Here is a 26,623-nt window from a genome sequence, read left to right on the forward strand (position 1 = left end):
CCTGTAATCCATGTCAGCGTTCGGTGGGTTACGGAAACAAGAACATACCCAGCATGCACCCCCCCGAAAACGGAGTATGGCTGCCTACATGGCGGGGTAAAAACGGTCATACACGTAAAAGCCCACTCGGGTGCATACGAGTGAACGCAGAAGAAAGAAAGAACCAAAGTTCCTCTCACACAGGGTGTAGAATTTCTCGGGGGATTTTTCTGTCAGGGGATTTTTGTTGTCCAAATCCTGTTGCACTTTCATTACCTGTGTGTGTGTTTAAAGTGTGTAAGGAGGAAGGTGGCAGAACGGTTGACCAACACAGACCGTCTGTGAGGGAGTGGGTTCGAATCCCTCTCTCTCCCTTTTCTCCCAAGTTTGACAGGAAATTCAAACTGAGGGTCTAGTCTTTTGGATTGAGACGATACACCGAGGTCCCGTGTGCAGCACACACTTGGCGCACTGATAAAGAACATGTGACGACGAGTGCTGTGTCCTTGTAAAATTCTGTAAAAGAACATGTGACGACAAGAGTGTTGTGTTCTTGTAAAATTCTGTAAAAGAACATGTGACGACGAGTGTTGTGTCCTTGTAAAATTCTGTAAAAGAACATGTGACGACGAGAGCGTTGTGTGACGACGAGTGTTGTGTCCATGTAAAATTCTGTAAAAGAACATGTGACGACGAGTGTTGTGTCCTTGTAAAATTCTGTAAAAGAACATGTGACAACGAGAGCGTTGTGTCCTTGTAAAATTATGTAAAAGAACATGTGACGATGAGAGTGTTGTGTCCTTTGTAAAATTCTGTAAAAGAACATGTGACGACGAGAGTGTTGTGTCCTTGTAAAATTCTGTAAAAGAACAGGTGACAACGAGAGTGTTGTGTCCTTGTAAAATTCTATAAAAGAACATGTGACGACGAGAGTGTTGTGTCCTTGTAAAATTCTTTAAAAGAACAGGTGACAACGAGAGTGTTGTGTCCTTGTAAAATTCTGTAAAAGAACAGGTGACAACGAGAGTGTTGTGTCCTTGTAAAATTCTGTGAAAGAAACGCACTGTGATAGGTACACAGAAATATAACCATGCACTCTGGCATTACCGGGCGTGTCTGACCAGCATCTGACTACCAGATGTGGTGTAGCATGTATGGATTTGCCTGAATGCAGTGACAGCTCCTAGATAAACTGAAACTCAGACCTGAGAAATATAACCATGCACTACGGCATTGCCGGGCGTGTCTGACCAGCATCCGACTACCAGATGTGGTGTAGCGTGTATGGATTTGCCTGAATGCAGTGACGGCTCCTTGAGAAACTGAAACTCAGACCTGTATCAATTAAATCATGGCCTTCGGTCTGCTGTTTATCTTACAGGTGATATCAAATCAACATGGAATCAAAATACATGATCATGGAAACATGGGCGGATTTAGATCAGGCACACCAACGTTTTCTAGCAGCTTCTGCAGAACCTAAAAATAACACACTTTCATGACCTCTGTGTGTGTGTGTGTGTGTGTGTGTGTGTGCAGATTTTCCCAGCATGCAGCTGCGTCCCAAAACGATGGAGGTGACGGAGCCGCCCAGGTGTCGCAGCGCCACCCGCAAGGACGCCAAGAGGGGACAACCCAGTGGCTCCCCCACCCCGAGCCCCCTGAGGGCCGGAAAGAGGAGACACCGGCCAGACCCTGCTGAGGTGATAGAGGGTGTGGGGGGGTAGGGTTGATGATACTCATAATGATGTACAATACTTACCGCGGCACTGACTCCCCGTGTGATGGGCTCAAAGCACACAGATGCCAACTGTTAGGATTTCACCGTATTTTGTTACACTCCTTCTCAGTTTGCTCCGATGTTACGCCAATGTTAGAATTGTTCCAACAAGTTCATTTTCGACTTCATAGCGAAGTCTTATGCTTTCCTGTTGTGACATTACCCAGACACTCTGGACCTATATAGTATGAGGCCAGGGCAGTCACTGCTAACCTTGGTCTCACGTGATGCTCAGATAAACGCGTGTGTGTTGACATTGAAACTGCATTGAGTTGATCAGTGAGCTTAATCGCTTGCCTGAAAGAGAGAACGTGGCTGAATCAAGTGTTTTTACACCTTGAAGGTAAAATGTACGTTTACTGATGTAGCTTGGATTCTGTGTGTTCCTACCAAATTCAGAATATTCCTACCAAATTTCCAATTGTTCCAACAAACACTTGACGGGGGTTGGTATCTCTGTAAGTGCCGCTCATGAAATAATGCATGTGTAGTGTGTAATGACTTACAACAATGTATGAAGGCATGATAAAATGAAAAACATACACAGGAAAATACTATAAATGGCAGATGTGAACAATCACACACACACACACACGCACGCACGCCAACACCAACACCACACAACACAACACAACACACAACACACACGCACGCTGTAATCATGATGATTTCAGTGGGGGTGAGAAATGAATAAAGTGGGTTGGGTGGTAGGAGGACGACGATGACGACAATGTTAATGACATGTGATGATGAAGATGACAATGGCGATGATAATTACGACAATGATCAGGATGATGATGATGATACTAACAGTGATCATGATGATGACAACGGCGATGATAATTACAACAATGATCAGGATGACGATGATGATAATAACAGTGATCATGATGATGATGACGGCGATGATAATTACAACAATGATCAGGATGACGATGATGATAATAACAGTGATCATAATGATGATGACGGCGATGATAATTACGACAATGATCATGGTGATAATGATGATACTGACAGTGATCATAAAGATGATGACAGCGATGGTAATTACGACAATGATCATGATGACAACGGTGATGATGATAACGATGACGGTGATCATGATGATGATGACAATGGTGATGATGATAATGACGACGGTGATCATGATGGTGATGACAGTGATGATGATAATGACGACGATGATGTGCAGACTCACACCAGATGTTCCAGCACCTCTGGCGCCTGCAGCAAGGCAGCGAGTTTTGCTCCGCCCATGGTGAAGCGAGGGGCGGGGCTAAGCTCCCCGGTGACAGTGAAAGGGGCGGGGCTTTCCCTGCCTGTCAATGGAGCTGACAGCTTCATCACCTCCTCGCCCCACCCACCTAAACACCGTGGCAAAAAGAGAGGTAGGAGACAGTGTTGTGTGGGTGTGTGTGTGTGTATAGGATAAGTCAGAGTCAGCCTCCTATGTTCTGGATTTCCATGCATGTCAAGTGTGAAGGTTTGTGTCATGAAGGTTGTGGATGTCTGTGTCAGGTGTGAAGGTTTGTGTCATGATGGTTGTGGATGTGTGTGTCAGGTGTGAAGGTTTGTGTCGTGACGGTTGTGGATGTGTGTGTGTGTCAGGTGTGAAGGTTTGTGTCATGAAGGTTGTGTGTGTCAGGTGTGAAGGTTTGTGTCATGACGGTTGTGGATGTGTGTGTCAGGTGTGAAGGTTTGTGTCGTGAAGGTTGTGGATGTGTGTCAGGTGTGAAGGTTTGTGTCATGAAGGTTGTGGATGTGTGTGTGTCAGGTGTGAAGGGTTGTGTCGTGACGGTTGTGGATGTGTGTGTGTCAGGTGTGAAGGTTTGTGTCGTGACGGTTGTGGATGTGTGTGTCAGGCGTGAAGGTTTGTGTCATGACGGTTGTGGATGTGTGTCAGATGTGAAGGTTTGTGTCATGACAGTTGTGGATGTGTGTGTGTGTCAGGTGTGAAGGTTTGTGTCATGACGGTTGTGGATGTGTGTGTGTGTGTGTCAGGTGTGAAGGGTTGTCATGAAGGTTGTGGATGTGTGTGTCAGGTGTGAAGGTTTGTGTCATGATGGTTGTGGATGTGTGTGTCAGGTGTGAAGGTTTGTGTCGTGAAGGTTGTGGATGTGTGTGTTAGGTGTGAAGGTTTGTGTCATGAAGGTTGTGTGTGTCAGGTGTGAAGGTTTGTGTCATGACGGTTGTGGATGTGTGTGTCAGGTGTGAAGGTTTGTGTCATGACGGTTGTGGATGTGTGTGTCGGGTGTGAAGGTTTGTGTCATGACGGTTGTGGATGTGTGTGTGTGTCAGGTGTGAAGGGTTGTGTCATGACGGTTGTGGATGTGTGTGTGTCAGGTGTGAAGGTTTGTGTCATGAAGGTTGTGGATGTGTGTGTGTCAGGTGTGAAGGTTTGTGTCATGACGGTTGTGGATGTGTGTGTCAGGTGTGAAGGTTTGTGTCATGACGGTTGTGGATGTGTGTGTCAGGTGTGAAGGTTTGTGTCATGACAGTTGTGGATGTGTGTCAGGTGTGAAGGCAAAAAGCAAGGTGGCAGTGACGTCGATTCCAGAGCCATCCAGCCCGCCCCGTCTCCTCAACACTCTCTTCTCCCCCCTCTACCCCGCCATCGCCGCCCACGAACGTCAGTCGTTTACTTCCATTCTCTCTGTTTTTCTCTCTTTGAATGGTTTTTCTTTGGGGGGGGAGGGGTGGGTGGGTGGGGGGGGTGGTTTGTGTGTGTGTGTGTGTGTTGGAGGAAGGGGAGGTTTGTTGGTGAGTGTGTGTGTGTTGGTGAGTGTGTGTTGAAGGATGGGGAGGTTGTTTGTGTGTGTGTTGGTGAGTGTGTGTGTGCGTTTGCATTTGTGAGTGTGTGTGTGTGTTGGTAAGTGTGTGTGTGTTTGTGTGTTGGTGAGTGTGTGTGTGTGCTGGTGAGCTTGTGTGTGTTTTTCTTTCATTTCTTTCTTTAGTTAAACGTCTTTTCACTGTTTATTGATATTTATGGGGGGTGGGGGGGTATGTACACATGGGAGATAGGGCATGGGGTACATTAGAAGAGGAATGTGTGTGTGTGAATATGTTGATGAGTGTGCATGTGTGTTGGTGAGCATATGTGTGTTTGAGTGATGATATGAATACGTTGGTGAGTGTGTATGTGTGTTGGTGAGCATATGTGTGTTTGAGTGATGGTGTGAATACGTTGGTGAGTGTGTATGTGTGTGTTGGTGAGCGTATGTGTGTTTGAGTGATGGTGTGAATACGTTGGTGAGTGTGTATGTGTGTTGGTGAGCATATGTGTGAGTGATGGTGTGAATACGTTGGTGAGTGTGTGTGTGTGTTGGTGAGCGTGTGTGTGTGTGTGTGTGTGTTGTGAGCGTTTGTGTGTCAGTATGTGTGTATGTGTGTGTGTGTGGCTCTGTTTTGGCTCAGTCTGATGTCACTTTGGGATTTAGCCAGAGAAAGATGAAACTAATGATGGTGATGACGATTATGATGATGACCATGATAATGATTAAGATGATGACTATGATAATGATTATCAGGATGACAGTGATGGTGATTCTGATGATGACGGTGGTGTTGACAGTGAGGATGATGATGATGATGTTGACAGTGTTGACGACGATGATGGTGATGATGATGACGATGTTGACGACGATGATGGTGATGACGATGTTGGTGATGACGCCAGTGATGATAACGTGGATGACGATGTTGACGACGATGATGGTGATGACGATGTTGACGACGATGATGGTGATGACGATGTTGGTGATAACGCCAGTGACGATAACGTGGATGACGATGTTGACGACGATGATGGTGATGACGATGTTGACGACGATGATGGTGATGACGATGTTGACGACGATGATGGTGATGACGATGTTGGTGATGACGCCAGTGACGATAACGTGGATGACGATGTTGACGACGATGATGGTGATGACGATGTTGGTGATGACGCCAGTGACGATAACGTGGATGACGATGTTGGTGATAACGCCAGTGATGATAACGTGGATGACGATGTTGACAACGATGATGGTGATGATGATGACGATGTTGGTGATGACGCCAGCGATGATAACGTGGATGACGATGTTCCAGCGTTGGAGGAGTGCGGACTGGCCATGGAAGTAATTGCTCGTGCCATCGACATGGAACTGGACGTGATGGAGACAGACGCTGACACTGACGCCGAACACTCCAGTATGTCAGGGAACGGGCGGTCACAGAGGGTGGGGGGGTGATGGAGGGGGTGTGGGTGTGTGTGTTTGGGTGGGTGGTGGTGGTTGTGGCTCAGAGATACCAACTGTTAACGATTTTGCGGGATTTTGTCACGCTTGATCGGAGTTTGTTCCGACAGTACACCAATGTCAAAATTGTTCCGACGAGTTCTGTTTCGTCTGCATAGCATTGTCACATGCTTTCCTGTCGTGACATTACCCATATGCACTAGACTTATCGATCACAGGACAGTCACTTATCGATCACAAGGTCAGGACAGTCACTTATCGATCACAAGGTCAGGACAGTCACTTATCGATCACAAGGTCAGGACAGTCACTTATCGATCACAAGGTCAGGTATCGATCACAAGGTCAGGACAGTCACTTATCGATCACAAGGTCAGGTATCGATCACAAGGTCAGGACAGTCACTTATCGATCACAAGGTCAGGACAGTCACTTATCGATCACAAGGTCAGGACAGTCACTTATCGATCACAAGGTCAGGTATCGATCACAAGGTCAGGACAGTCACTTATCGATCACAAGGTCAGGACAGTCACTTATCGATCACAAGGTCAGGTATCGATCACAAGGTCAGGACAGTCACTTATCGATCACAAGGTCAGGACAGTCACTTATTGATCACAAGGTCAGGACAGTCACTTATCGATCACAAGGTCAGGACAGTCACTTATCGATCACAAGGTCAGGTATCGATCACAAGGTCAGGACAGTCACTTATCGATCACAAGGTCAGGACAGTCACTTATCGATCACAAGGTCAGGTATCGATCACAAGGTCAGGACAGTCACTTATCGATCACAAGGTCAGGTATCGATCACAAGGTCAGGACAGTCACTTATCGATCACAAGGTCAGGACAGTCACTTATCGATCACAAGGTCAGGACAGTCACTTATCGATCACAAGGTCAGGTATCGATCACAAGGTCAGGACAGTCACTTATCGATCACAAGGTCAGGACAGTCACTTATCGATCACAAGGTCAGGTATCGATCACAAGGTCAGGACAGTCACTTATCGATCACAAGGTCAGGACAGTCACTTATTGATCACAAGGTCAGGACAGTCACTTATCGATCACAAGGTCAGGACAGTCACTTATCGATCACAAGGTCAGGTATCGATCACAAGGTCAGGACAGTCACTTATCGATCACAAGGTCAGGACAGTCACTTATCGATCACAAGGTCAGGACAGTCACTGTCACTTATCGATCACAAGGTCAGGACAGTCACTTATCGATCACAAGGTCAGGACAGTCACTTATCGATCACAAGGTCAGGACAGTCACTTATTGATCACAAGGTCAGGACAGTCACTTATCGATCACAAGGTCAGGACAGTCACTTATCGATCACAAGGTCAGGACAGTCACTTATTGATCACAAGGTCAGGACAGTCACTTATCGATCACAAGGTCAGGACAGTCACTTATCGATCACAAGGTCAGGTATCGATCACAAGGTCAGGACAGTCACTTATCGATCACAAGGTCAGGACAGTCACTTATCGATCACAAGGTCAGGACAGTCACTTATCGATCACAAGGTCAGGACAGTCACTTATCGATCACAAGGTCAGGTATCGATCACAAGGTCAGGACAGTCACTTATCGATCACAAGGTCAGGACAGTCACTTATCGATCACAAGGTCAGGACAGTCACTTATCGATCACAAGGTCAGGTATCGATCACAAGGTCAGGACAGTCACTTATCGATCACAAGGTCAGGTATCGATCACAAGGTCAGGACAGTCACTTATCGATCACAAGGTCAGGACAGTCACTTATCGATCACAAGGTCAGGACAGTCACTTATCGATCACAAGGTCAGGACAGTCACTTATCGATCACAAGGTCAGGTATCGATCACAAGGTCAGGACAGTCACTTATCGATCACAAGGTCAGGACAGTCACTTATCGATCACAAGGTCAGGACAGTCACTTATCGATCACAAGGTCAGGTATCGATCACAAGGTCAGGACAGTCACTTATCGATCACAAGGTCAGGTATCGATCACAAGGTCAGGACAGTCACTTATCGATCACAAGGTCAGGTATCGATCACAAGGTCAGGACAGTCACTTATCGATCACAAGGTCAGGACAGTCACTTATCGATCACAAGGTCAGGACAGTCACTTATCGATCACAAGGTCAGGTATCGATCACAAGGTCAGGACAGTCACTTATCGATCACAAGGTCAGGTATCGATCACAAGGTCAGGACAGTCACTTATCGATCACAAGGTCAGGACAGTCACTTATCGATCACAAGGTCAGGACAGTCACTTATCGATCACAAGGTCAGGTATCGATCACAAGGTCAGGACAGTCACTTATCGATCACAAGGTCAGGACAGTCACTTATCGATCACAAGGTCAGGACAGTCACTTATCGATCACAAGGTCAGGTATCGATCACAAGGTCAGGACAGTCACTTATCGATCACAAGGTCAGGACAGTCACTTATCGATCACAAGGTCAGGACAGTCACTTATCGATCACAAGGTCAGGACAGTCACTTATCGATCACAAGGTCAGGTATCGATCACAAGGTCAGGACAGTCACTTATCGATCACAAGGTCAGGACAGTCACTTATCGATCACAAGGTCAGGACAGTCACTTATCGATCACAAGGTCAGGACAGTCACTTATCGATCACAAGGTCAGGTATCGATCACAAGGTCAGGACAGTCACTTATCGATCACAAGGTCAGGACAGTCACTTATCGATCACAAGGTCAGGACAGTCACTTATCGATCACAAGGTCAGGTATCGATCACAAGGTCAGGACAGTCACTTATCGATCACAAGGTCAGGACAGTCACTTATCGATCACAAGGTCAGGACAGTCACTTATCGATCACAAGGTCAGGTATCGATCACAAGGTCAGGACAGTCACTTATCGATCACAAGGTCAGGACAGTCACTTATCGATCACAAGGTCAGGACAGTCACTTATCGATCACAGGACAGTCACTTATCGATCACAAGGTCAGGACAGTCACTTACCGATCACAAGGTCAGGACAGTCACTTATCGATCACAAGGTCAGGACAGTCACTTATCGATCACAAGGTCAGGACAGTCACTTATCGATCACAAGGTCAGGACAGTCACTTATCGATCACAAGGTCAGGACAGTCACTTATCGATCACAAGGTCAGGACAGTCACTTATCGATCACAAGGTCAGGACAGTCACTTATCGATCACAAGGTCAGGACAGTCACTTATCGATCACAAGGTCAGGACAGTCACTTATCGATCACAAGGTCAGGACAGTCACTTATCGATCACAAGGTCAGGACAGTCACTTATCGATCACAAGGTCAGGACAGTCACTTATCGATCACAAGGTCAGGACAGTCACTTATCGATCACAAGGTCAGGACAGTCACTGTCACTTATCGATCACAAGGTCAGGACAGTCACTTATCGATCACAAGGTCAGGACAGTCACTTATCGATCACAAGGTCAGGACAGTCACTACTAACCTTTGTCTCACGCGATGATGCAGCTTATTGCCTGCATGGTTACATTGAAACAGCGTTGAGTGGACCGATCGTCTTAATTGTTTGCCGGAACAAGAGAGAACGTGGCTTAGTTAAGTTGTGTCTCCGTGGCTTAGTTAAGTTGTGTCTCTCCGTGGCTTAGTTAAGTAGTTAAGCTGTGTCTCCGTGGCTTAGTTAAGCTGTGTCTCCGTGGCTTAGTTAAGTTGTGTCTCCGTGGCTTAGTTAAGTTGTGTCTCGGTCAAACAGCATCTGTGCCCGGCAGATCAAGCTATGGAGTGTGTGTGTGTGTGTGTGTGTGCCTTGTGGATAAAATGTACATTTGCTGATGTGGCTTGGAGTCTTGAGTGTTTCTACCAAATTCAGAATGTTCCTTCCAAATTTCCTGATATTTCCTACAGACACTTGACAGGGGTTGGCATCTATGTGGGTGGTGAGAGAGTGGGGTGGGGTATTTGTTATGTGTGTGGAGGTGTTTGTTGCTGTGTGTATTGGTGTTGTGTGTGTGTAGAGGAGTGCGGGTGTGTGAGTGTGTGTGTGTGTGAATGTGCTCAATGTGTGTTGGTGTGAGTGTGTGTGTGTGAATGTGCTCAATGTGTGTTTGTTGGTGTGAGTGTGTGTGTGTGAATGTGCTCAGTGTGTGTTTGTTGGTGTGAGTGTGTGTGTGTGAATGTGCTCAATGTATGTTTGTTGGTGTGAGTGTGTGTGTGTGTGAATGTGCTCAATGTGTGTTTGTTGTGTGAGTGTGTGTGTGTGTGTGAATGTGCTCAATGTGTTTGTTGGTGTGTGTGTGTGTGTGTGTGAATGTGCTCAATGTGTGTTTGTTGGTGTGAGTGTGTGTGTGTGTGAATGTGCTCAATGTGTGTTGGTGTGAGTGTGTGTGTGTGTGAATGTGCTCAATGTGTGTTTGTTGGTGTGAGTGTGTGTGTGTGAATGTGCTCAATGTGTGTTTGTTGGTGTGAGTGTGTGTGTGTGAATGTGCTCAATGTGTGTTTGTTGGTGTGAGTGTGTGTGTGGGAGGGGAGGGTTGTACATGTGCTGGTCAGGTTTTATTTATCAGTTCATTTGTTTTGAGCCGTGGTTTTGTGGTAACGTGTTTGTCGATCTGTCCATTCCACAGGTAAAGTGTCTGTTGCCACAGGTAAAGTTCTGTTTCCACAGGTAAAGTGTCTGTTGCCACAGGTAAAGATCTGTCTGTCCCCACAGGTAAAGATCTGTCCATTCCCACAGGTAAAGTGTCCGTCCCCACAGTTAAAGGTCTGTCTGTCCCCACAGGTAAAGTGTCCGTCCCCACAGGTAAAGGTCTGTCTGTCCCCACAGGTAAAGTGTCCGTCCCCACAGGTAAAGGTCTGTCTGTCCCCACAGGTAAAGTGTCCGTCCCCACAGTTAAAGGTCTGTCTGTCCCCACAGGTAAAGTGTCCGTCCCCACAGTTAAAGGTCTGTCTGTCCCCACAGGTAAAGTGTCCGTCCCCACAGGTAAAGGTCTGTCTGTCCCCACAGGTAAAGTGTCCGTCCCCACAGTTAAAGGTCTGTCTGTCCCCACAGGTATAGATCTGTCCATTCCCACAGGTAAAGTGTCCGTCCCCACAGTTAAAGATCTGTCTGTCCCCACAGGTAAAGTGTCCGTCCCCACAGTTAAAGGTCTGTCTGTCCCCACAGGTAAAGTGTCCGTCCCCACAGTTAAAGGTCTGTCTGTCCCCACAGGTAAAGTGTCCGTCCCCACAGGTAAAGGTCTGTCTGTCCCCACAGGTAAAGTGTCTGTTGCCACAGGTAAGGATCTGTCTGTCCCCACAGGTAAAGATCTGTCCATTCCCACAGGTAAAGTGTCTGTTGCCACAGGTAAAGATCTGTCTGTCCCCACAGGTAAAGGTCTGTCCCCACAGGTATAGATCTGTCCATTCCACAGGTAAAGTGTCTGTTGCCACAGTTAAAGATCTGTCCGTTCCACAGGTAAAGATCTGTCTGTCCCCACAGGTAAAGATCCCCACGGGTAAAGATCTGTCCGTTCCACAGGTAAAGTGTCCGTCCCCACAGTTAAAGATCTGTCCGTTCCACAGGTAAAGTGTCTGTTGCCACAGTTAAAGATCTGTCCGTTCCACAGGTAAAGTGTCCGTCCCCACAGTTAAAGATCTGTCCGTTCCACAGGTAAAGTGTCCGTCCCCACAGTTAAAGATCTGTCCGTTCCACAGGTAAAGATCTGTCTGTCCCCACAGGTAAAGATCTGTCTGTTCCACAGGTAAAGATCTGTCCATTGATGTGTCCGTTCCACAGGTAAAGTTCTGTCCGTCCCCACAGGTAAAGATGTGTCCGTTCCACAGGTAAAGACAGGTAAAGATCTGTCCGTTCCACAGGTAAAGATCTGTCCGTTCCACAGGTAAGGAGAATGAGGACCCGGCCCGACAACCCCCCGCCGACTGCCGCGAGGACAAAACGCTGGAGGAAAACAACAACAACCAGTTCTCCACCACCTCCCCCCCTGCTGCTGTGGGCGGGAGTGGTCTGCCCATGCTGGCGCTCTCCCAACCCGTCCATGAGCACGACTTGTCTTTGCCTTCGTCGTCAACGATGTGCGTCTCCACGGCAACATCCATTGACGCTTGCGACATCAGTTTAGGTATGGCTTTACTATTCTGTCGACATTGGTTTAGGTGTTCCTTTACTATTCTATCGACATCAGTTTAGGTATGGCTTTACTATTCTGTCAACATCAGTTTAGGTATGGCTTTACTATTTTATCAACATGGGTTTAAGTATGGCTTTACTATTCTGTCGACATCATTTCAGGTATGGCTTTACTATTCTGTGACATCAGTTTAGGTATGGCTTTACTATTCTGTCGACATCAGTTTAGGTATGGCTTTACTATTCTGTCGACATCAGTTTAGGTATGGCTTTACTATTCTGTCGACATTGGTTTAGGTATGGCTTTACTATTCTGTCGACATTGGTTTAGGTATGGCTTTACTATTCTGTCGACATCAGTTTAGGTATGGCTTTACTATTCTGTTGACATCGATTTAGGTATGGCTTTACTATTCTGTTGACATCAGTTTAGGTATGGCTTTACTATTCTGTTGACATCAGTTTAGGTATGGCTTTACTATTCTGTCGACATCAGTTTAGGTATGGCTTTACTATTCTGTCGACATCAGTTTAGGTATGGCTTTACTATTCTGTCAGTATCACATCGGTTTAGGTATGGCTTTACTATTCTGTCGACATCAGTTTAGGTATGGCTTTACTATTCTGTTGACATCAGTGTAGGTATGGCCTTACTATTCTGTCGACATCAGTGTAGGTATGGCTTTACTATTCTGTCGACATCAGTTTAGGTATGGCTTTACTATTCTGTTGACATCAGTTTAGGTATGGCCTTACTATTGTCTGGTTGTCTATTATGGACTGTGTTCCTAGAGTCAGGATATCTGGGGTTGGGAGAAGTCTTGGGTAAATGAGAGAACCATTTCACGGATGGAAAAAGTCTTGAAAAGTCTTGGGGGAAATGTGTTTGGCACTTCAAGGTGTGGACATTTTTTGATTTGCCATGCAAGGAATGGCTTTACTAAGTTCATGCATTAAAAAAAACAACAACAAAAACTGATGAAACATAAATCAGTACGAGGATATCCACTGCTGTCTTTCATCATTGGTGTAGCAGATGAATTGCTGTTTCTTGGTGTGGAAACACACACACAACCACACATACAAACACATGCATGTGTGCACATACACGCATGCACACACAGAGATTTTCTCTCTTTGTGTGTGTCTCCCTCTCACTATACACACACACACACCATACACACACACACACACACACACACCATACACACACACACACACACACACACACACACACACACACACACACACCATACACACACACACACACCATACACAAACACAACTGCACACCACTATAACACACATGCTTTCTCACACTCACACACATACAACCACGCACCACTAAAATGCATGCGCGTGCACACGCACAACCTCACACTACACATGTGCACACACACACACACACACACACACACACACACACACACACGCACGCACAGCCACACAGCACTGAAACGCATGCGCGCACACACACAACCTCACACTAACACACAACCATCGCACACACACACGCACGCACAACCACACAGCACTTAAACAGACTTACACACCCCCACACACAGAAACACACACCACTGAAACAAACAAAAAAACTCTCGATCCTAACAAACCACCCCTCCTCCTACCTCCCACCCCCCCACCCTCTTCCAAACAGGAGCCACAGTGACTTGGCCCCCACCACCACCACCACCACCCTCCTCCTCCCATCACGTCATGACCCACCCCCACCCCCCTTCCACCACCACCACAGCCGCCGTCAGCGTGGGCACGTGCAGCACGTCTGGCGAGGGAGCCGCCATCGCTGTGTACACACCGGGCAACGAGGGCGAAGGAGGGGGCCTGGATTCGAACCTGGACTACTCGGCGTACACCTCGACCACCACCAACACCAGCAGCAGCGGCAGTATGACTGCAGGGGTGTCGGTGTCTGAGGAGGAGTATCAGGATGACGGCTACGAGTGGGAGTCGGAGGCCTACGACCCGTGAGTTCGTGTTGTGTTGTTTTGTTTGTCATCCATCCAGGTTGCTTGTTTTTGGTGGTGGGTTTTTTGTACTAATTCATTTAATGTCTATCCACATTAAGTGATATTAGACAGACAAAACAAAAAAAAAAAAGGGCGGGGGGAGGGGTGGCAGGGGGAGGAAGGGGGGAAAGGGTTGTGGTGTGGTTGTTGTGGTGATGTAGTGTTGTGGTGTGGTTGTTGTGATGATGATGATGTAGTGTTGTGGTGTGGTTGTTGTGATGATGATGATGTAGTGTTGTGGTGTGGTTGTTGTGATGATGATGATGTAGTGTTGTGGTGTGGTTGTTGTGGTGATGTAGTGTTGTGGTGTGGTTGTTGTGATGATGATGATGTAGTGTTGTGGTGTGGTTGTTGTGATGATGATGTAGTGTTGTGGTGTGGTTGTTGTGATGATGGTGATGTAGTGTTGTGGTGTGGTTGTTGTGATGGTGGTGATGTAGTGTTGTGGTGTGGTTGTTGTGATGATGTAGTGTTGTGGTGTGGTTGTTGTGATGATGTAGTGTTGTGGTGTGGTTGTTGTGATGATGGTGATGTAGTGTTGTGGTGTGGTTGTTGTGATGATGATGTAGTGTTGTGGTGTGGTTGTTGTGATGATGATGATGTAGTGTTGTGGTGTGGTTGTTGTGATGGTGGTGATGTAGTGTTGTGGTGTGGTTGTTGTGATGATGATGATGTAGTGTTGTGTTGTGGTGTGGTTGTTGTGATGATGGTGATGTAGTGTTGTGGTGTGGTTGTTGTGATGATGGTGATGTAGTGTTGTGGTGTGGTTGTTGTGATGATGGTGATGTAGTGTTGTGGTGTGGTTGTTGTGATGATGGTGATGTAGTGTTGTGGTGTGGTTGTTGTGGTGATGTAGTGTTGTGGTGTGGTTGTTGTGATGATGATGATGTAGTGTTGTGGTGTGGTGTGGTTGTTGTGATGATGATGTAGTGTTGTGGTGTGGTTGTTGTGATGATGATGATGTAGTGTTGTGGTGTGGTTGTTGTGATGATGATGTAGTGTTGTGGTGTGGTTGTTGTGATGATGGTGATGATGTAGTGTTGTGGTGTGGTTGTTGTGATGATGGTGATGATGTAGTGTTGTGGTCTGGTTGTTGTGATGTAGTGTTGTGGTGTGGTTGTTGTGATGATGGTGATGTAGTGTTGTGGTGTGGTTGTTGTGATGTTGTGATGATGATGATGTAGTGTTGTGGTGTGGTTGTTGTGATGATGTAGTGTTGTGGTGTGGTTGTTGTGATGATGTAGTGTTGTGGTGTGGTTGTTGTGATGATGGTGATGTAGTGTTGTGGTGTGGTTGTTGTGATGATGTAGTGTTGTGGTGTGGTTGTTGTGATGATGTAGTGTTGTGGTGTGGTTGTTGTGATGATGTAGTGTTGTGGTGTGGTTGTTGTGATGATGGTGATGTAGTGTTGTGGTGTGGTTGTTGTGATGATGTAGTGTTGTGGTGTGGTTGTTGTGATGATGGTGATGATGTAGTGTTGTGGTGTGGTTGTTGTGATGATGGTGATGATGTAGTGTTGTGGTGTGGTTGTTGTGATGATGTAGTGTTGTGGTGTGGTTGTTGTGATGATGGTGATGTAGTGTTGTGGTGTGGTTGTTGTGGTGATGGTGATGTAGTGTTGTGGTGTGGTTGTTGTGATGATGTAGTGTTGTGGTGTGGTTGTTGTGGTGATGATGATGTAGTGTTGTGGTGTGGTTGTTGTGATGATGTAGTGTTGTGGTGTGGTTGTTGTGATGATGATGTAGTGTTGTGGTGTGGTTGTTGTGATGATGATGATGTAGTGTTGTGGTGTGGTTGTTGTGATGATGTAGTGTTGTGGTGTGGTTGTTGTGATGATGGTGATGTAGTGTTGTGGTGTGGTTGTTGTGATGATGATGATGTAGTGTTGTGGTGTGGTTGTTGTGATGATGTAGTGTTGTGGTGTGGTTGTTGTGGTGATGTAGTGTTGTGGTGTGGTTGTTGTGATGATGTAGTGTTGTGGTGTGGTTGTTGTGGTGATGTAGTGTTGTGTGGTTGTTGTGATGATGATGATGTAGTGTTGTGGTTGTTGTGGTTGTTGTGATGATGATGATGTAGTGTTGTGGTGTGGTCGTTGTGATGATGATGATGTAGTGTTGTGGTTGTTGTGGTTGTTGTGATGATGATGATGTAGTGTTGTGGTGTGGTCGTTGTGATGATGATGATGTAGTGTTGTGGTTGTTGTGATGATGATGTAGTGTTGTGGTGTGGTTGTTGTGATGATGGTGATGTAGTGTTGTGGTGTGGTTGTTGTGATGATGATGATGTAGTGTTGTGGTGTGGTTGTTGTGATGATGGTGATGTAGTGTTGTGGTGTGGTTGTTGTGATGATGGTGATGTAGTGTTGTGGTGTGGTTGTTGTGATGATGGTGATGTAGTGTTGTGGTGTGGTTGTTGTGATGATGTAGTGTTGTGGTGTGGTTGTTGTGATGATGTAGTGTTGTGGTGTGGTTGTTGTGATGATGATGATGTAGTGTTGTGGTGTGGTTGTTGTGATGATGTAGTGTTGTGGTGTGGTTGTTGTGATGATGATGGTGATGTAGTGTTGTGGTGTGGTTGTTGTGATGATGGTGATGTAGTGTTGTGGTGTGGTTGTTGTGGTGATGTAGTGTTGTGGTGTGGTTGTTGTGATGATGATGATGTAGTGTTGTGGTGTGGTTGTTGTGATGATGATGATGTAGTGTTGTGGTGTGGTTGTTGTGATGATGGTGATGTAGTGTTGTGGTGTGGTTGTTGTTTTGTTGTGATGGTGATGATGTAGTGTTGTGGTGTGGTTGTTGTGATGATGGTGATGTAGTGTTGTGGTGTGGTTGTTGTGATGATGGTGATGTAGTGTTGTGGTGTGGTTGTTGTGATGATGTAGTGTTGTGGTGTGGTTGTTGTGATGATGTAGTGTTGTGGTGTGGTTGTTGTGATGATGATGATGTAGTGTTGTGGTGTGGTTGTTGTGATGATGTAGTGTTGTGGTGTGGTTGTTGTGATGATGATGGTGATGTAGTGTTGTGGTGTGGTTGTTGTGATGATGGTGATGTAGTGTTGTGGTGTGGTTGTTGTGGTGATGTAGTGTTGTGGTGTGGTTGTTGTGATGATGATGATGTAGTGTTGTGGTGTGGTTGTTGTGATGATGATGATGTAGTGTTGTGGTGTGGTTGTTGTGATGATGTAGTGTTGTGGTGTGGTTGTTGTGGTGATGTAGTGTTGTGGTGTGGTTGTTGTGTTGTTGTGATGATGGTGATGTAGTGTTGTGGTGTGGTTGTTGTGATGATGGTGATGTAGTGTTGTGGTGTGGTTGTTGTGATGATGGTGATGTAGTGTTGTGGTGTGGTTGTTGTGATGATGGTGATGTAGTGTTGTGGTGTGGTTGTTGTGTTGTTGTGATGATGGTGATGTAGTGTTGTGGTGTGGTTGTTGTGATGATGGTGATGTAGTGTTGTGGTGTGGTTGTTGTGATGATGTAGTGTTGTGGTGTGGTTGTTGTGATGATGATGATGTAGTGTTGTGGTGTGGTTGTTGTGATGATGGTGATGTAGTGTTGTGGTGTGGTTGTTGTGGTGATGTAGTGTTGTGGTGTGGTTGTTGTGATGATGATGATGTAGTGTTGTGGTGTGGTTGTTGTGATGATGATGATGTAGTGTTGTGGTGTGGTTGTTGTGATGATGGTGATGTAGTGTTGTGGTGTGGTTGTTGTGATGATGTAGTGTTGTGGTGTGGTTGTTGTGATGATGGTGATGTAGTGTTGTGGTGTGGTTGTTGTGATGATGATGATGTAGTGTTGTGGTGTGGTTGTTGTGATGATGTAGTGTTGTGGTGTGGTTGTTGTGATGATGATGATGTAGTGTTGTGGTGTGGTTGTTGTGATGATGGTGATGTAGTGTTGTGGTGTGGTTGTTGTGTTGATGGTGATGTAGTGTTGTGGTGTGGTTGTGATGATGGTGATGTAGTGTTGTGGTGTGGTTGTTGTGATGGTGATGATGTAGTGTTGTGGTGTGGTTGTTGTGATGATGTAGTGTTGTGGTGTGGTTGTTGTGATGATGATGGTGATGTAGTGTTGTGGTGTGGTTGTTGTGATGATGGTGATGTAGTGTTGTGGTGTGGTTGTTGTGATGATGTAGTGTTGTGGTGTGGTTGTTGTGATGATGGTGATGTAGTGTTGTGGTGTGGTTGTTGTGATGATGTAGTGTTGTGGTGTGGTTGTTGTGATGATGGTGATGTAGTGTTGTGGTGTGGTTGTGATGATGATGATGATGTAGTGTTGTGGTGTGGTTGTTGTGATGATGTAGTGTTGTGGTGTGGTTGTTGTGATGATGGTGATGTAGTGTTGTGGTGTGGTTGTTGTGATGGTGATGTAGTGTTGTGGTGTGGTTGTTGTGATGGTGATGTAGTGTTGTGGTGTGGTTGTTGTGATGGTGATGTAGTGTTGTGGTGTGGTTGTTGTGTTGTTAGGGTGATGATGCAGTGTTGTGGTGATGATGATGGTCATGCAGTGTTGTGGTGATGGTGATGATGCAGTGTTGTGCTGACAGGTCATGATGCAGTGTTGTGATGATGGTGATGATGCAGTGTGGTGGTGATGGTGATGATGCAGTGTGGTGGTGATGGTGGTGATGCAGTGTGGTGGTGATGATGATGCAGTGTTGTGGTGATGATGCAGTGTTGTGGTGATGATGCAGTGTTGTGGTGATGATGCAGTGTTGTGGTGATGGTGATGATGCAGTGTTGTGATGATGGTCATGATGCAGTGTTGTGCTGACAGGTACTCCATCATCCGGAGCTTGCCTCCCCTAACAGACGAATTGCGGGCCAGGGTACCAGCCCTTCCCTTGAAGACTCGCAGCTCACCCGAGTTCTCTCTCGTTCTAGACTTGGTCAGTTGTGGGGGGGGGGGTGGGGGGGGGGGGGTATCCAGTGTTGTTGGATAGGGGGTTCGGGGGGGAGTGAGGTGGATGTGTTGTTACTTAGTGTTGGGTGTGATCGTATTCAGCTGAGAAAACTGTATGAAATGTGTCAGAATCACATTGGTATCAACACGATGGAACACATTATGTATTTTATATGTAAGTGTGTGAACAAGATGAAACGTTACGTCACTGATAAATTAATATAAATGTGTGTGAACAGGATGAAACGTTAGTTCACTGATAAATGAATGTAAATGTGTGTGAACAAGATGAAACGTTAGTTCACTGATAAATCAATGTAAATGTGTGTGAACAAGATGAAACGTTAGTTCACTGATAAATCAATGTAATGTGTGAACAGGATGAAACGTTAGTTCACTGATAAATCAATGTAATGTGTGCGAACAGGATGAAACGTTAGTTCACTGATAAATCAATGTAAATGTGTGAACAGGATGAAACGTTAGTTCACTGATAAATCAATAGAAATGTGTGTGAACAGGATGAAACGTTAGTTCACTGATAAATCCATGTAAATGTGTGAACAGGATGAAACGTTAGTTCACTGATAAATCAATGTAAATGTGTCTGTACAGGATGAAACGTTAGTTCACTGATAAATCAATGTAAATGTGTGTGAACAGGATGAAACGTTAGTTCACTGATAAATCAATGTAAATGTGTGTGAACAGGATGAAACGTTAGTTCACTGATAAATCAATGTAAATGTGTGAACAGGATGAAACGTTAGTTCACTGATAAATCAATGTAATGTGTGTGAACAGGATGAAACGTTAGTTCACTGATAAATCAATGTAAATGTGTGTGAACAGAATGAAACGTTAGTTCACTGATAAATCAGTGTAAATGTGTGCGAACAGGATGAAACGTTAGTTCACTGATAAATCAATGTAAATGTGTGAACAGGATGAAACGTTAGTTCACTGATAAATCAGTGTAAATGTGTGTGAACAGGATGAAACGTTAGTTCTCTGATAAATCAATGTAAATGTGTGTGAACAGGATGAAACGTTAGTTCACTGATAAATCAATGTAAATGTGTGTGAACAGGATGAAACGTTAGTTCACTGATAAATCAATGTAATGTGTGTGAACAGGATGAAACGTTAGTTCACTGCAGCTTGACAGAGATGGAGGATGCCGCTTTCTCTTTCCCTGTTCTCTTTCAAGACATCACTTACCAGGTCAGTGTGAGTGTGCCGGTTTGGTGTGCGTGTGTGTGTGGTGTGCCTGTTTGGTGTGAGTGTGTTTGGTATAAGTGTGTATTTGGTGTGAGTGAGTGTCTATTCGGTGTAAATATGTTTGGAATGAGTGTGTGTGTATGTATGTGTGTGTGTGGTGTGAGTGAGTGTGTCTCTTTGGTGTGTGTGTTTGGTGTGAGTGTGTGAATTTGGTGTGTGTGTGTGTGTTTTGTGTGAGTGAGTATATTGGGGGTATGTGTGTGTTTGGTGTGAGTGAGTGTGTGTGTTTGGTGTGAGTGAGCGTGTGTATTTTGCCTGTGTGTGTGTGTGTGGTGTGAGTGAGTGTGTGTTTGGTGTGAATGAGTGTGTGTGTATTTTGTCTGTGTGTGTGTTTGGTGTGAGTGAGTGTGTTTGTAGTGTGAGACAGGAGAAATGCGCCGTGTAGATGCCATTCATTATTAACATCAACATCATCATCATCATCATCATCGTCGTCGCCCTGACAGGTGTACGTACGGACACGCCCATTCTTCCGTGAGTTTCTGGAGCGAGTGGCGTCTCTGTACGAGGTGATCCTCTTCACGGCCTCCAAGAAGGTGTACGCCGACAAACTCATGAACCTCCTGGACCCCGAGAAGAAACTGATCAAGTGAGTCTCCCCCTGCCCCCAAACACCCACCCCTGCCCCCCACACCCACCCCTGCCCTCCACCACCCCTGCCCCCCCCCCTTCCCCTCCACACCCCTACCCCCACACCCCTGCCCCTGCCCCCCACACCCCTGCCCCCCACACCCCTGCCCCCCCCCTTCCCCTCCACACCCTTACCCCCACACCCCCTGCCCCCCCACACCCACGCCCTGCCCCCCACACCCCTGCCCCCCCACACCCACACCCCTGTCCCCCCACGCCCCTGCCCCCCACACCCCTGCCCCCCCACACCCACACCCCTGTCCCCCCACACCCCTGCCCCCACACCCCTGCCCCCCACACCCCTGCCCCTGCCCCCCCCTTCCCCTCCACACCCCTACCCCCACACCCCCTGCCCCCCCACACCCACGCCCCTGCCCCCCACACCCCTGCCCCCCCACACCCACACCCCTGTCCCCCCACACCCACACCCCTGCCCCCCACACCCCTGCCCCCCATACCCCTACACCACCCACACACACCCCTGCCCCCCACACCCCTGCACCCCCCACACCCACACACACCCCTGCCCCCCACACCCCTGTCCCCCCACACCCACACCCCTGCCCCCACACCCCTGCCCCCCCCCCACACCCCTGCCCCCCCCCACACCCCTGCCCCCACGCCCCTGCCCCCCACACCCCTGCCCCCCCCACACCCACACCCCTGTCCCCCCACACCCACACCCCTGCCCCCCACACCCCTGCACCCCACACCCCTGCACCCCACACCCCTGCACCCCCCACACCCACACACACCCCTGCCCCCCACACACCTGCACCCCCCACACCCCTGTCCCCCCACACCCACACCCCTGCCCCACACCCCTGCCCCCACACCCCTGCCCCCCCACACCCCTGCACCCTGCACCCCCCACACCCACACCCCTGTCCCCCCACACCCCTGTCCCCCCACACCCACACCCCTGCCCCCCACACCCCCACACCCCTGTCCCCCCACACCCACACCCCTGCCCCCCACACCCCTGTCCCCCCACACCCACACCCCTGCCCCCCACACCCCCACACCCCTGTGCCCCCACACCCCTGTCCCCCCACACCCCCACCCCTGTCCCCCCACACCCACACTCCTGTCCCCCCACACCCACACCCCTGCCCCCCACACCCCTGTCCCCCCACACCCCTGCCCCCCACACCCCTGTCCCCCCACACCCCTGTGCCCCCACACCCCTGCACTCCCACACCCACACCCCTGTCCCCCCACACCCACACCCCTGCCCCTCAACCCCTGCCCCACCCACACACCCCCTGCCCCCCTCCCCCTCTGCCCCCCCGCCATCCCCCCACACCCCTGCCCCCACACCTGCCCTGTCCCCCACATGCCCCCACCCCTGCCCCCCACACCTGCCCTGTCCCCCACATGCCCCTGCCCCCCACACGCCTGTTGAAGAAGTTAGCATTCATTCAGTCTGTTCAGTAACGAAATGAATACCTGAGTTGACAGTGTGTTGGTTGTGTTGTAGTCAGGTGTTTACAGTGGGCTGGTTGTGTTGTAGTCAGGTGTTTACAGTGGGTTGGTTGTGTTGTAGTCAGGTGTTTACAGTGTGTTGTAGTCAGGTGTTTACAGTGGGTTGGTTGTGTTGTAGTCAGGTGTTTACAGTGTGTTGTAGTCAGGTGTTTACAGTGGGTTGGTTGTGTTGTAGTCAGGTGTTTACAGAGGGCTGGTTGTGTTGTAGTCAGGTGTTTACAGTGGGTTGGTTGTGTTGTAGTCAGGTGTTTACAGTGGGTTGGTTGTGTTGTAGTCAGGTGTTTACAGTGGGTTGGTTGTGTTGTAGTCAGGTGTTTACAGAGGGCTGGTTGTGTTGCAGGCATCGGTTGTTCCGTGAGCACTGCGTGTGTATCAACGGTTACTACATCAAAGATCTGAGTATTCTGGGCCGTGATCTGGCCCGCACCATCATCATCGACAACTCCCCCCAGGCCTTTGGTTACCAGGTGGGTTAGTGGGAACGTCTGTGTGTCTGTGTGTGTTTTTCTCTGTGTGTGTGTCTCCCTCTCTGTGTGTGTTTCAGTCTGTCTGTGTGTGTCTATATGTCTTGTGTGTGTGTGTGTGTGTCTTTCTGTGTGTGTGTGTCTACATGTCTGTGTATATGTGTGTCTTTCTGTGTGTGTGTGTGTGTACATGTCTGTGTTTGTGTGTGTGAGTGTGTTTCTGTATGTGTGTGTACGTCTGTGTGTGTGTGTGTGTGTATGCGCGTCTGTGTGTGTGTGTGTGTGTACACATCTGTGTGTGTGTGTGTGTTCTTTTGTTTTCGTCTGTCCATAACTGTGATGTTAGATGGTGAGTGTTGATGTGATGAGGGATTTTGGTGAGTGTGGGAGTGATGAGGGATTTTGGTGAGTGTGGGCATGATGAGGGATGTTGGTGTGATGAGGGATTTGGTGAGTGTGGGCGTGATGAGGTATTTTGGTGAGTGTGGGAGGGATGAGGGATTTTGGTGAGTGTTGGCATGATGAGGGATTTGGTGAGAGTGGGAGGGATTTGGTGAATGTGGGCGTGATGAGGGATTTTGGTGAGTGTGGGTGTGATGAGGGATTTGGTGAGTGTGGGCGTGATGAGGGATTTGGTGAGTGTGGGCATGATGAGGGATTTTGGTGAGTGTGGGAGTGATGAGGGATTTTGGTGAGTGTGATGAGGGATTTGGTGAGTGTGGGCGTGATGAGGGATTTCGGTGAGTTGGTGTGATGAGGGATTTAGTGAGTGTTGATGGAGTGTTGATGTGATGAGGGATTTGGTGAGTGTTGATGTGATGAGGGATTTTGGTGAGTGTTGATGTGATGAGGGATTTTGGTGAGTGTGGGCGTGATGAGGGATTTGGTGAGTGTTGATGTGATGAGGGATTTTGGTGAGTGTTGATGTGATGAGGGATTTGGTGAGTGTGGGCGTGATGAGGGATTTGGTGAGTGTTGATGTGATGAGGGATTTGGTGAGTGGACGTGATGAGGGATTTTGGTGAGTGGACGTGATGAGGGATTTGGTGAGTGTGGATGTGATGAGGGATTTTGGTGAGTGTGGGTGTGATGAGGAATTTGGTGAGTGTTGATGTGATGAGGGATTTGGTGAGTGTGGATGTGATGAGGGATTTTGGTGAGTGGACATGATGAGGGATTTTGGTGAGTGGACGTGATGAGGGATTTGGTGAGTGTGGATGTGATGAGGGATTTTGGTGAGTGTGGGCGTGATGAGGAATTTGGTGAGTGTTGATGTGATGAGGGATTTTGGTGAGTGTGGGCGTGATGAGGGACTGGCTGTTTGGCAGCTGGACAATGGGATCCCCATCGAGAGTTGGTTCGTGGACCGCAGTGACCGTGAACTGATGAAGTTGCTGCCTTTCCTGGAGAATCTCTGGCACCTGGTGAGTCTGTCATGCCAGTCAGGACTGAGGACGTAGTGATGTGGTGTGCTGTCTGTGGTGTGGTGTCTGTCATGCCAGTCAGGACTGAGGGGCTGAGGACGTAGTGATGTGATGTGGTGTCTGTCGTGACAGTCAGGACTGAGGACGTAGTGATGTGGTGTGCTGTCTGTCAGGACTGAGGACGTAGTGATGTGGTGTCTGTCATGACAGTCAGGACTGAGGGGCTGAGGACGTAGTGATGTGCTGTGCTGTCTGTCATGCCAGTCAGGACTGAGGACGTAGTGATGTGGTGTGCTGTCTGTCAGGACTGAGGACGTAGTGATGTGGTGTCTGTCATGACAGTCAGGACTGAGGGGCTGAGGACGTAGTGATGTGCTGTGCTGTCTGTCATGCCAGTCAGGACTGAGGACGTAGTGATGTGGTGTGCTGTCTGTCAGGACTGAGGACGTAGTGATGTGGTGTCTGTCATGACAGTCAGGACTGAGGGGCTGAGGACGTAGTGATGTGGTGTCTGTGATGACAGTCAGGACTGAGGACGTAGTGATGTGGTGTCTGTCATGACAGTCAGGACTGAGGACGTAGTGATGTGGTGTCTGTCATGACAGTCAGGACTGAGGACGTAGTGATGTGCTGTCTGTCATGCCAGTCAGGACTGAGGACGTAGTGATGTGGTGTCTGTGATGACAGTCAGGACTGAGGACGTAGTGATGTGGTGTCTGTCATGACAGTCAGGACTGAGGGGCTGAGGACGTAGTGATGTGGTGTCTGTCATGCCAGTCATGCCAGTCAGGACTGAGGATGTAGTGATGTGTTGTCTGTCATGCCAGTCAGGACTGAGGGACTGAGGACGTAGTGATGTGTTGTCTGTCATGCCAGTCAGGACTGAGGGGCTGAGGACGTAGTGGTGTGTTGTCTGTCATGCCAGTCAGGACTGAGGGGCTGAGAACGTAGTGGTGTGTTGTCTGTCATGCCAGTCAGGACTGAGGGACTGAGGACGTAGTGATGTGGTGTGCTGTCTGTCATGCCAGTCAGGACTGAGGGACTGAGGACGTAGTGATGTGGTGTGCTGTCTGTCGTGACAGTCAGGACTGAGGGGCTGAGGACATAGTGATGTGCTGTCTGTCAGGACTGAGGGGCTGAGGACATAGTGATGTGCTGTCTGTCAGGACTGAGGGGCTGAGGACGTAGTGATGTGCTGTCTGTCAGGACTGAGGGACTGAGGACGTAGTGATGTGCTGTCTGTGATGTGGTGTGCTGTCTGTCATGCCAGTCAGGACTGAGGGGCTGAGGACGTAGTGATGTGGTGTCTGTCATGCCAGTCAGGACTGAGGGACTGAGGACGTAGTGATGTGCTGTGCTGTCATGCCAGTCAGGACTGAGGACGTAGTGATGTGTTGTCTGTCATGCCAGTCAGGACTGAGGACGTAGTGATGTGTTGTCTGTCATGCCAGTCAGGACTGAGGGGCTGAGGACGTAGTGATGTGTTGTCTGTCATGCCAGTCAGGACTGAGGGGCTGAGGACGTAGTGATGTGTTGTCTGTCATGCCAGTCAGGACTGAGGGACTGAGGACGTAGTGATGTGTTGTCTGTCATGCCAGTCAGGACTGAGGGACTGAGGACGTAGTGATGTGTTGTCTGTCATGCCAGTCAGGACTGAGGGGCTGAGGACGTAGTGATGTGGTGTCTGTCATGCCAGTCAGGACTGAGGGACTGAGGACGTAGTGATGTGTTGTCTGTCATGCCAGTCAGGACTGAGGGGCTGAGGACGTAGTGATGTGTTGTCTGTCATGCCAGTCAGGACTGAGGGGCTGAGGACGTAGTGATGTGGTGTCTGTCATGCCAGTCAGGACTGAGGGGCTGAGGACGTAGTGATGTGCTGTCTGTGATGTGATGTGCTGTCTGTGATGTGCTGTGTTGTCTGTGGTGTGCTGTGCTGTCTGTGATGTGCTGTGCTGTCTGTGATGTGCTGTGCTGTCTGTGATGTGCTGTCTGTGATGTGGTGTGCTGTCTGTGATGTGGTGTGCTGTCTGTGATGTGGTGTGCTGTCTGTGATGTGCTGTGCTGTCTGTGGTGTGCTGTGCTGTCTGTGATGTGCTGTGCTGTCTGTGATGTGGTGTGCTGTCTGTGATGTGGTGTGCTGTCTGTGATGTGCTGTGCTGTCTGTGATGTGCTGTGCTGTCTGTGATGTGGTGTGCTGTCTGTGATGTGGTGTGCTGTCTGTGATGTGGTGTGCTGTCTGTGATGTGGTGTGCTGTCTGTGATGTGG

At 48.2% G+C, this 26,623-nt stretch overlaps 1 protein-coding gene across 1 annotated transcript in view; it reads left to right on the top strand.

Annotated features, from left to right (window-relative positions):
- The window catches only part of LOC143278126 (uncharacterized), a 55,973-nt gene that overhangs the window by 27,939 nt on the left and 1,411 nt on the right, over window positions 1–26,623 (top strand). Inside the window, exons 2-12 of the mRNA XM_076583157.1 lie at window positions 1,519–1,682; window positions 2,955–3,150; window positions 4,278–4,391; window positions 5,858–5,959; window positions 11,902–12,141; window positions 13,807–14,134; window positions 18,948–19,059; window positions 20,211–20,297; window positions 20,801–20,943; window positions 22,810–22,936; window positions 24,262–24,357. Of these exons, the coding sequence (XP_076439272.1) occupies window positions 1,530–1,682; window positions 2,955–3,150; window positions 4,278–4,391; window positions 5,858–5,959; window positions 11,902–12,141; window positions 13,807–14,134; window positions 18,948–19,059; window positions 20,211–20,297; window positions 20,801–20,943; window positions 22,810–22,936; window positions 24,262–24,357 (1,698 nt within the window). The 5' untranslated portion in view covers window positions 1,519–1,529. The remainder of the gene's footprint in view (window positions 1–1,518; window positions 1,683–2,954; window positions 3,151–4,277; window positions 4,392–5,857; window positions 5,960–11,901; window positions 12,142–13,806; window positions 14,135–18,947; window positions 19,060–20,210; window positions 20,298–20,800; window positions 20,944–22,809; window positions 22,937–24,261; window positions 24,358–26,623) is intronic.

This window comes from Babylonia areolata, chromosome 35 (genome assembly GCF_041734735.1).
Source record: "Babylonia areolata isolate BAREFJ2019XMU chromosome 35, ASM4173473v1, whole genome shotgun sequence".
NCBI lineage: Eukaryota > Metazoa > Mollusca > Gastropoda > Neogastropoda > Buccinidae > Babylonia > Babylonia areolata.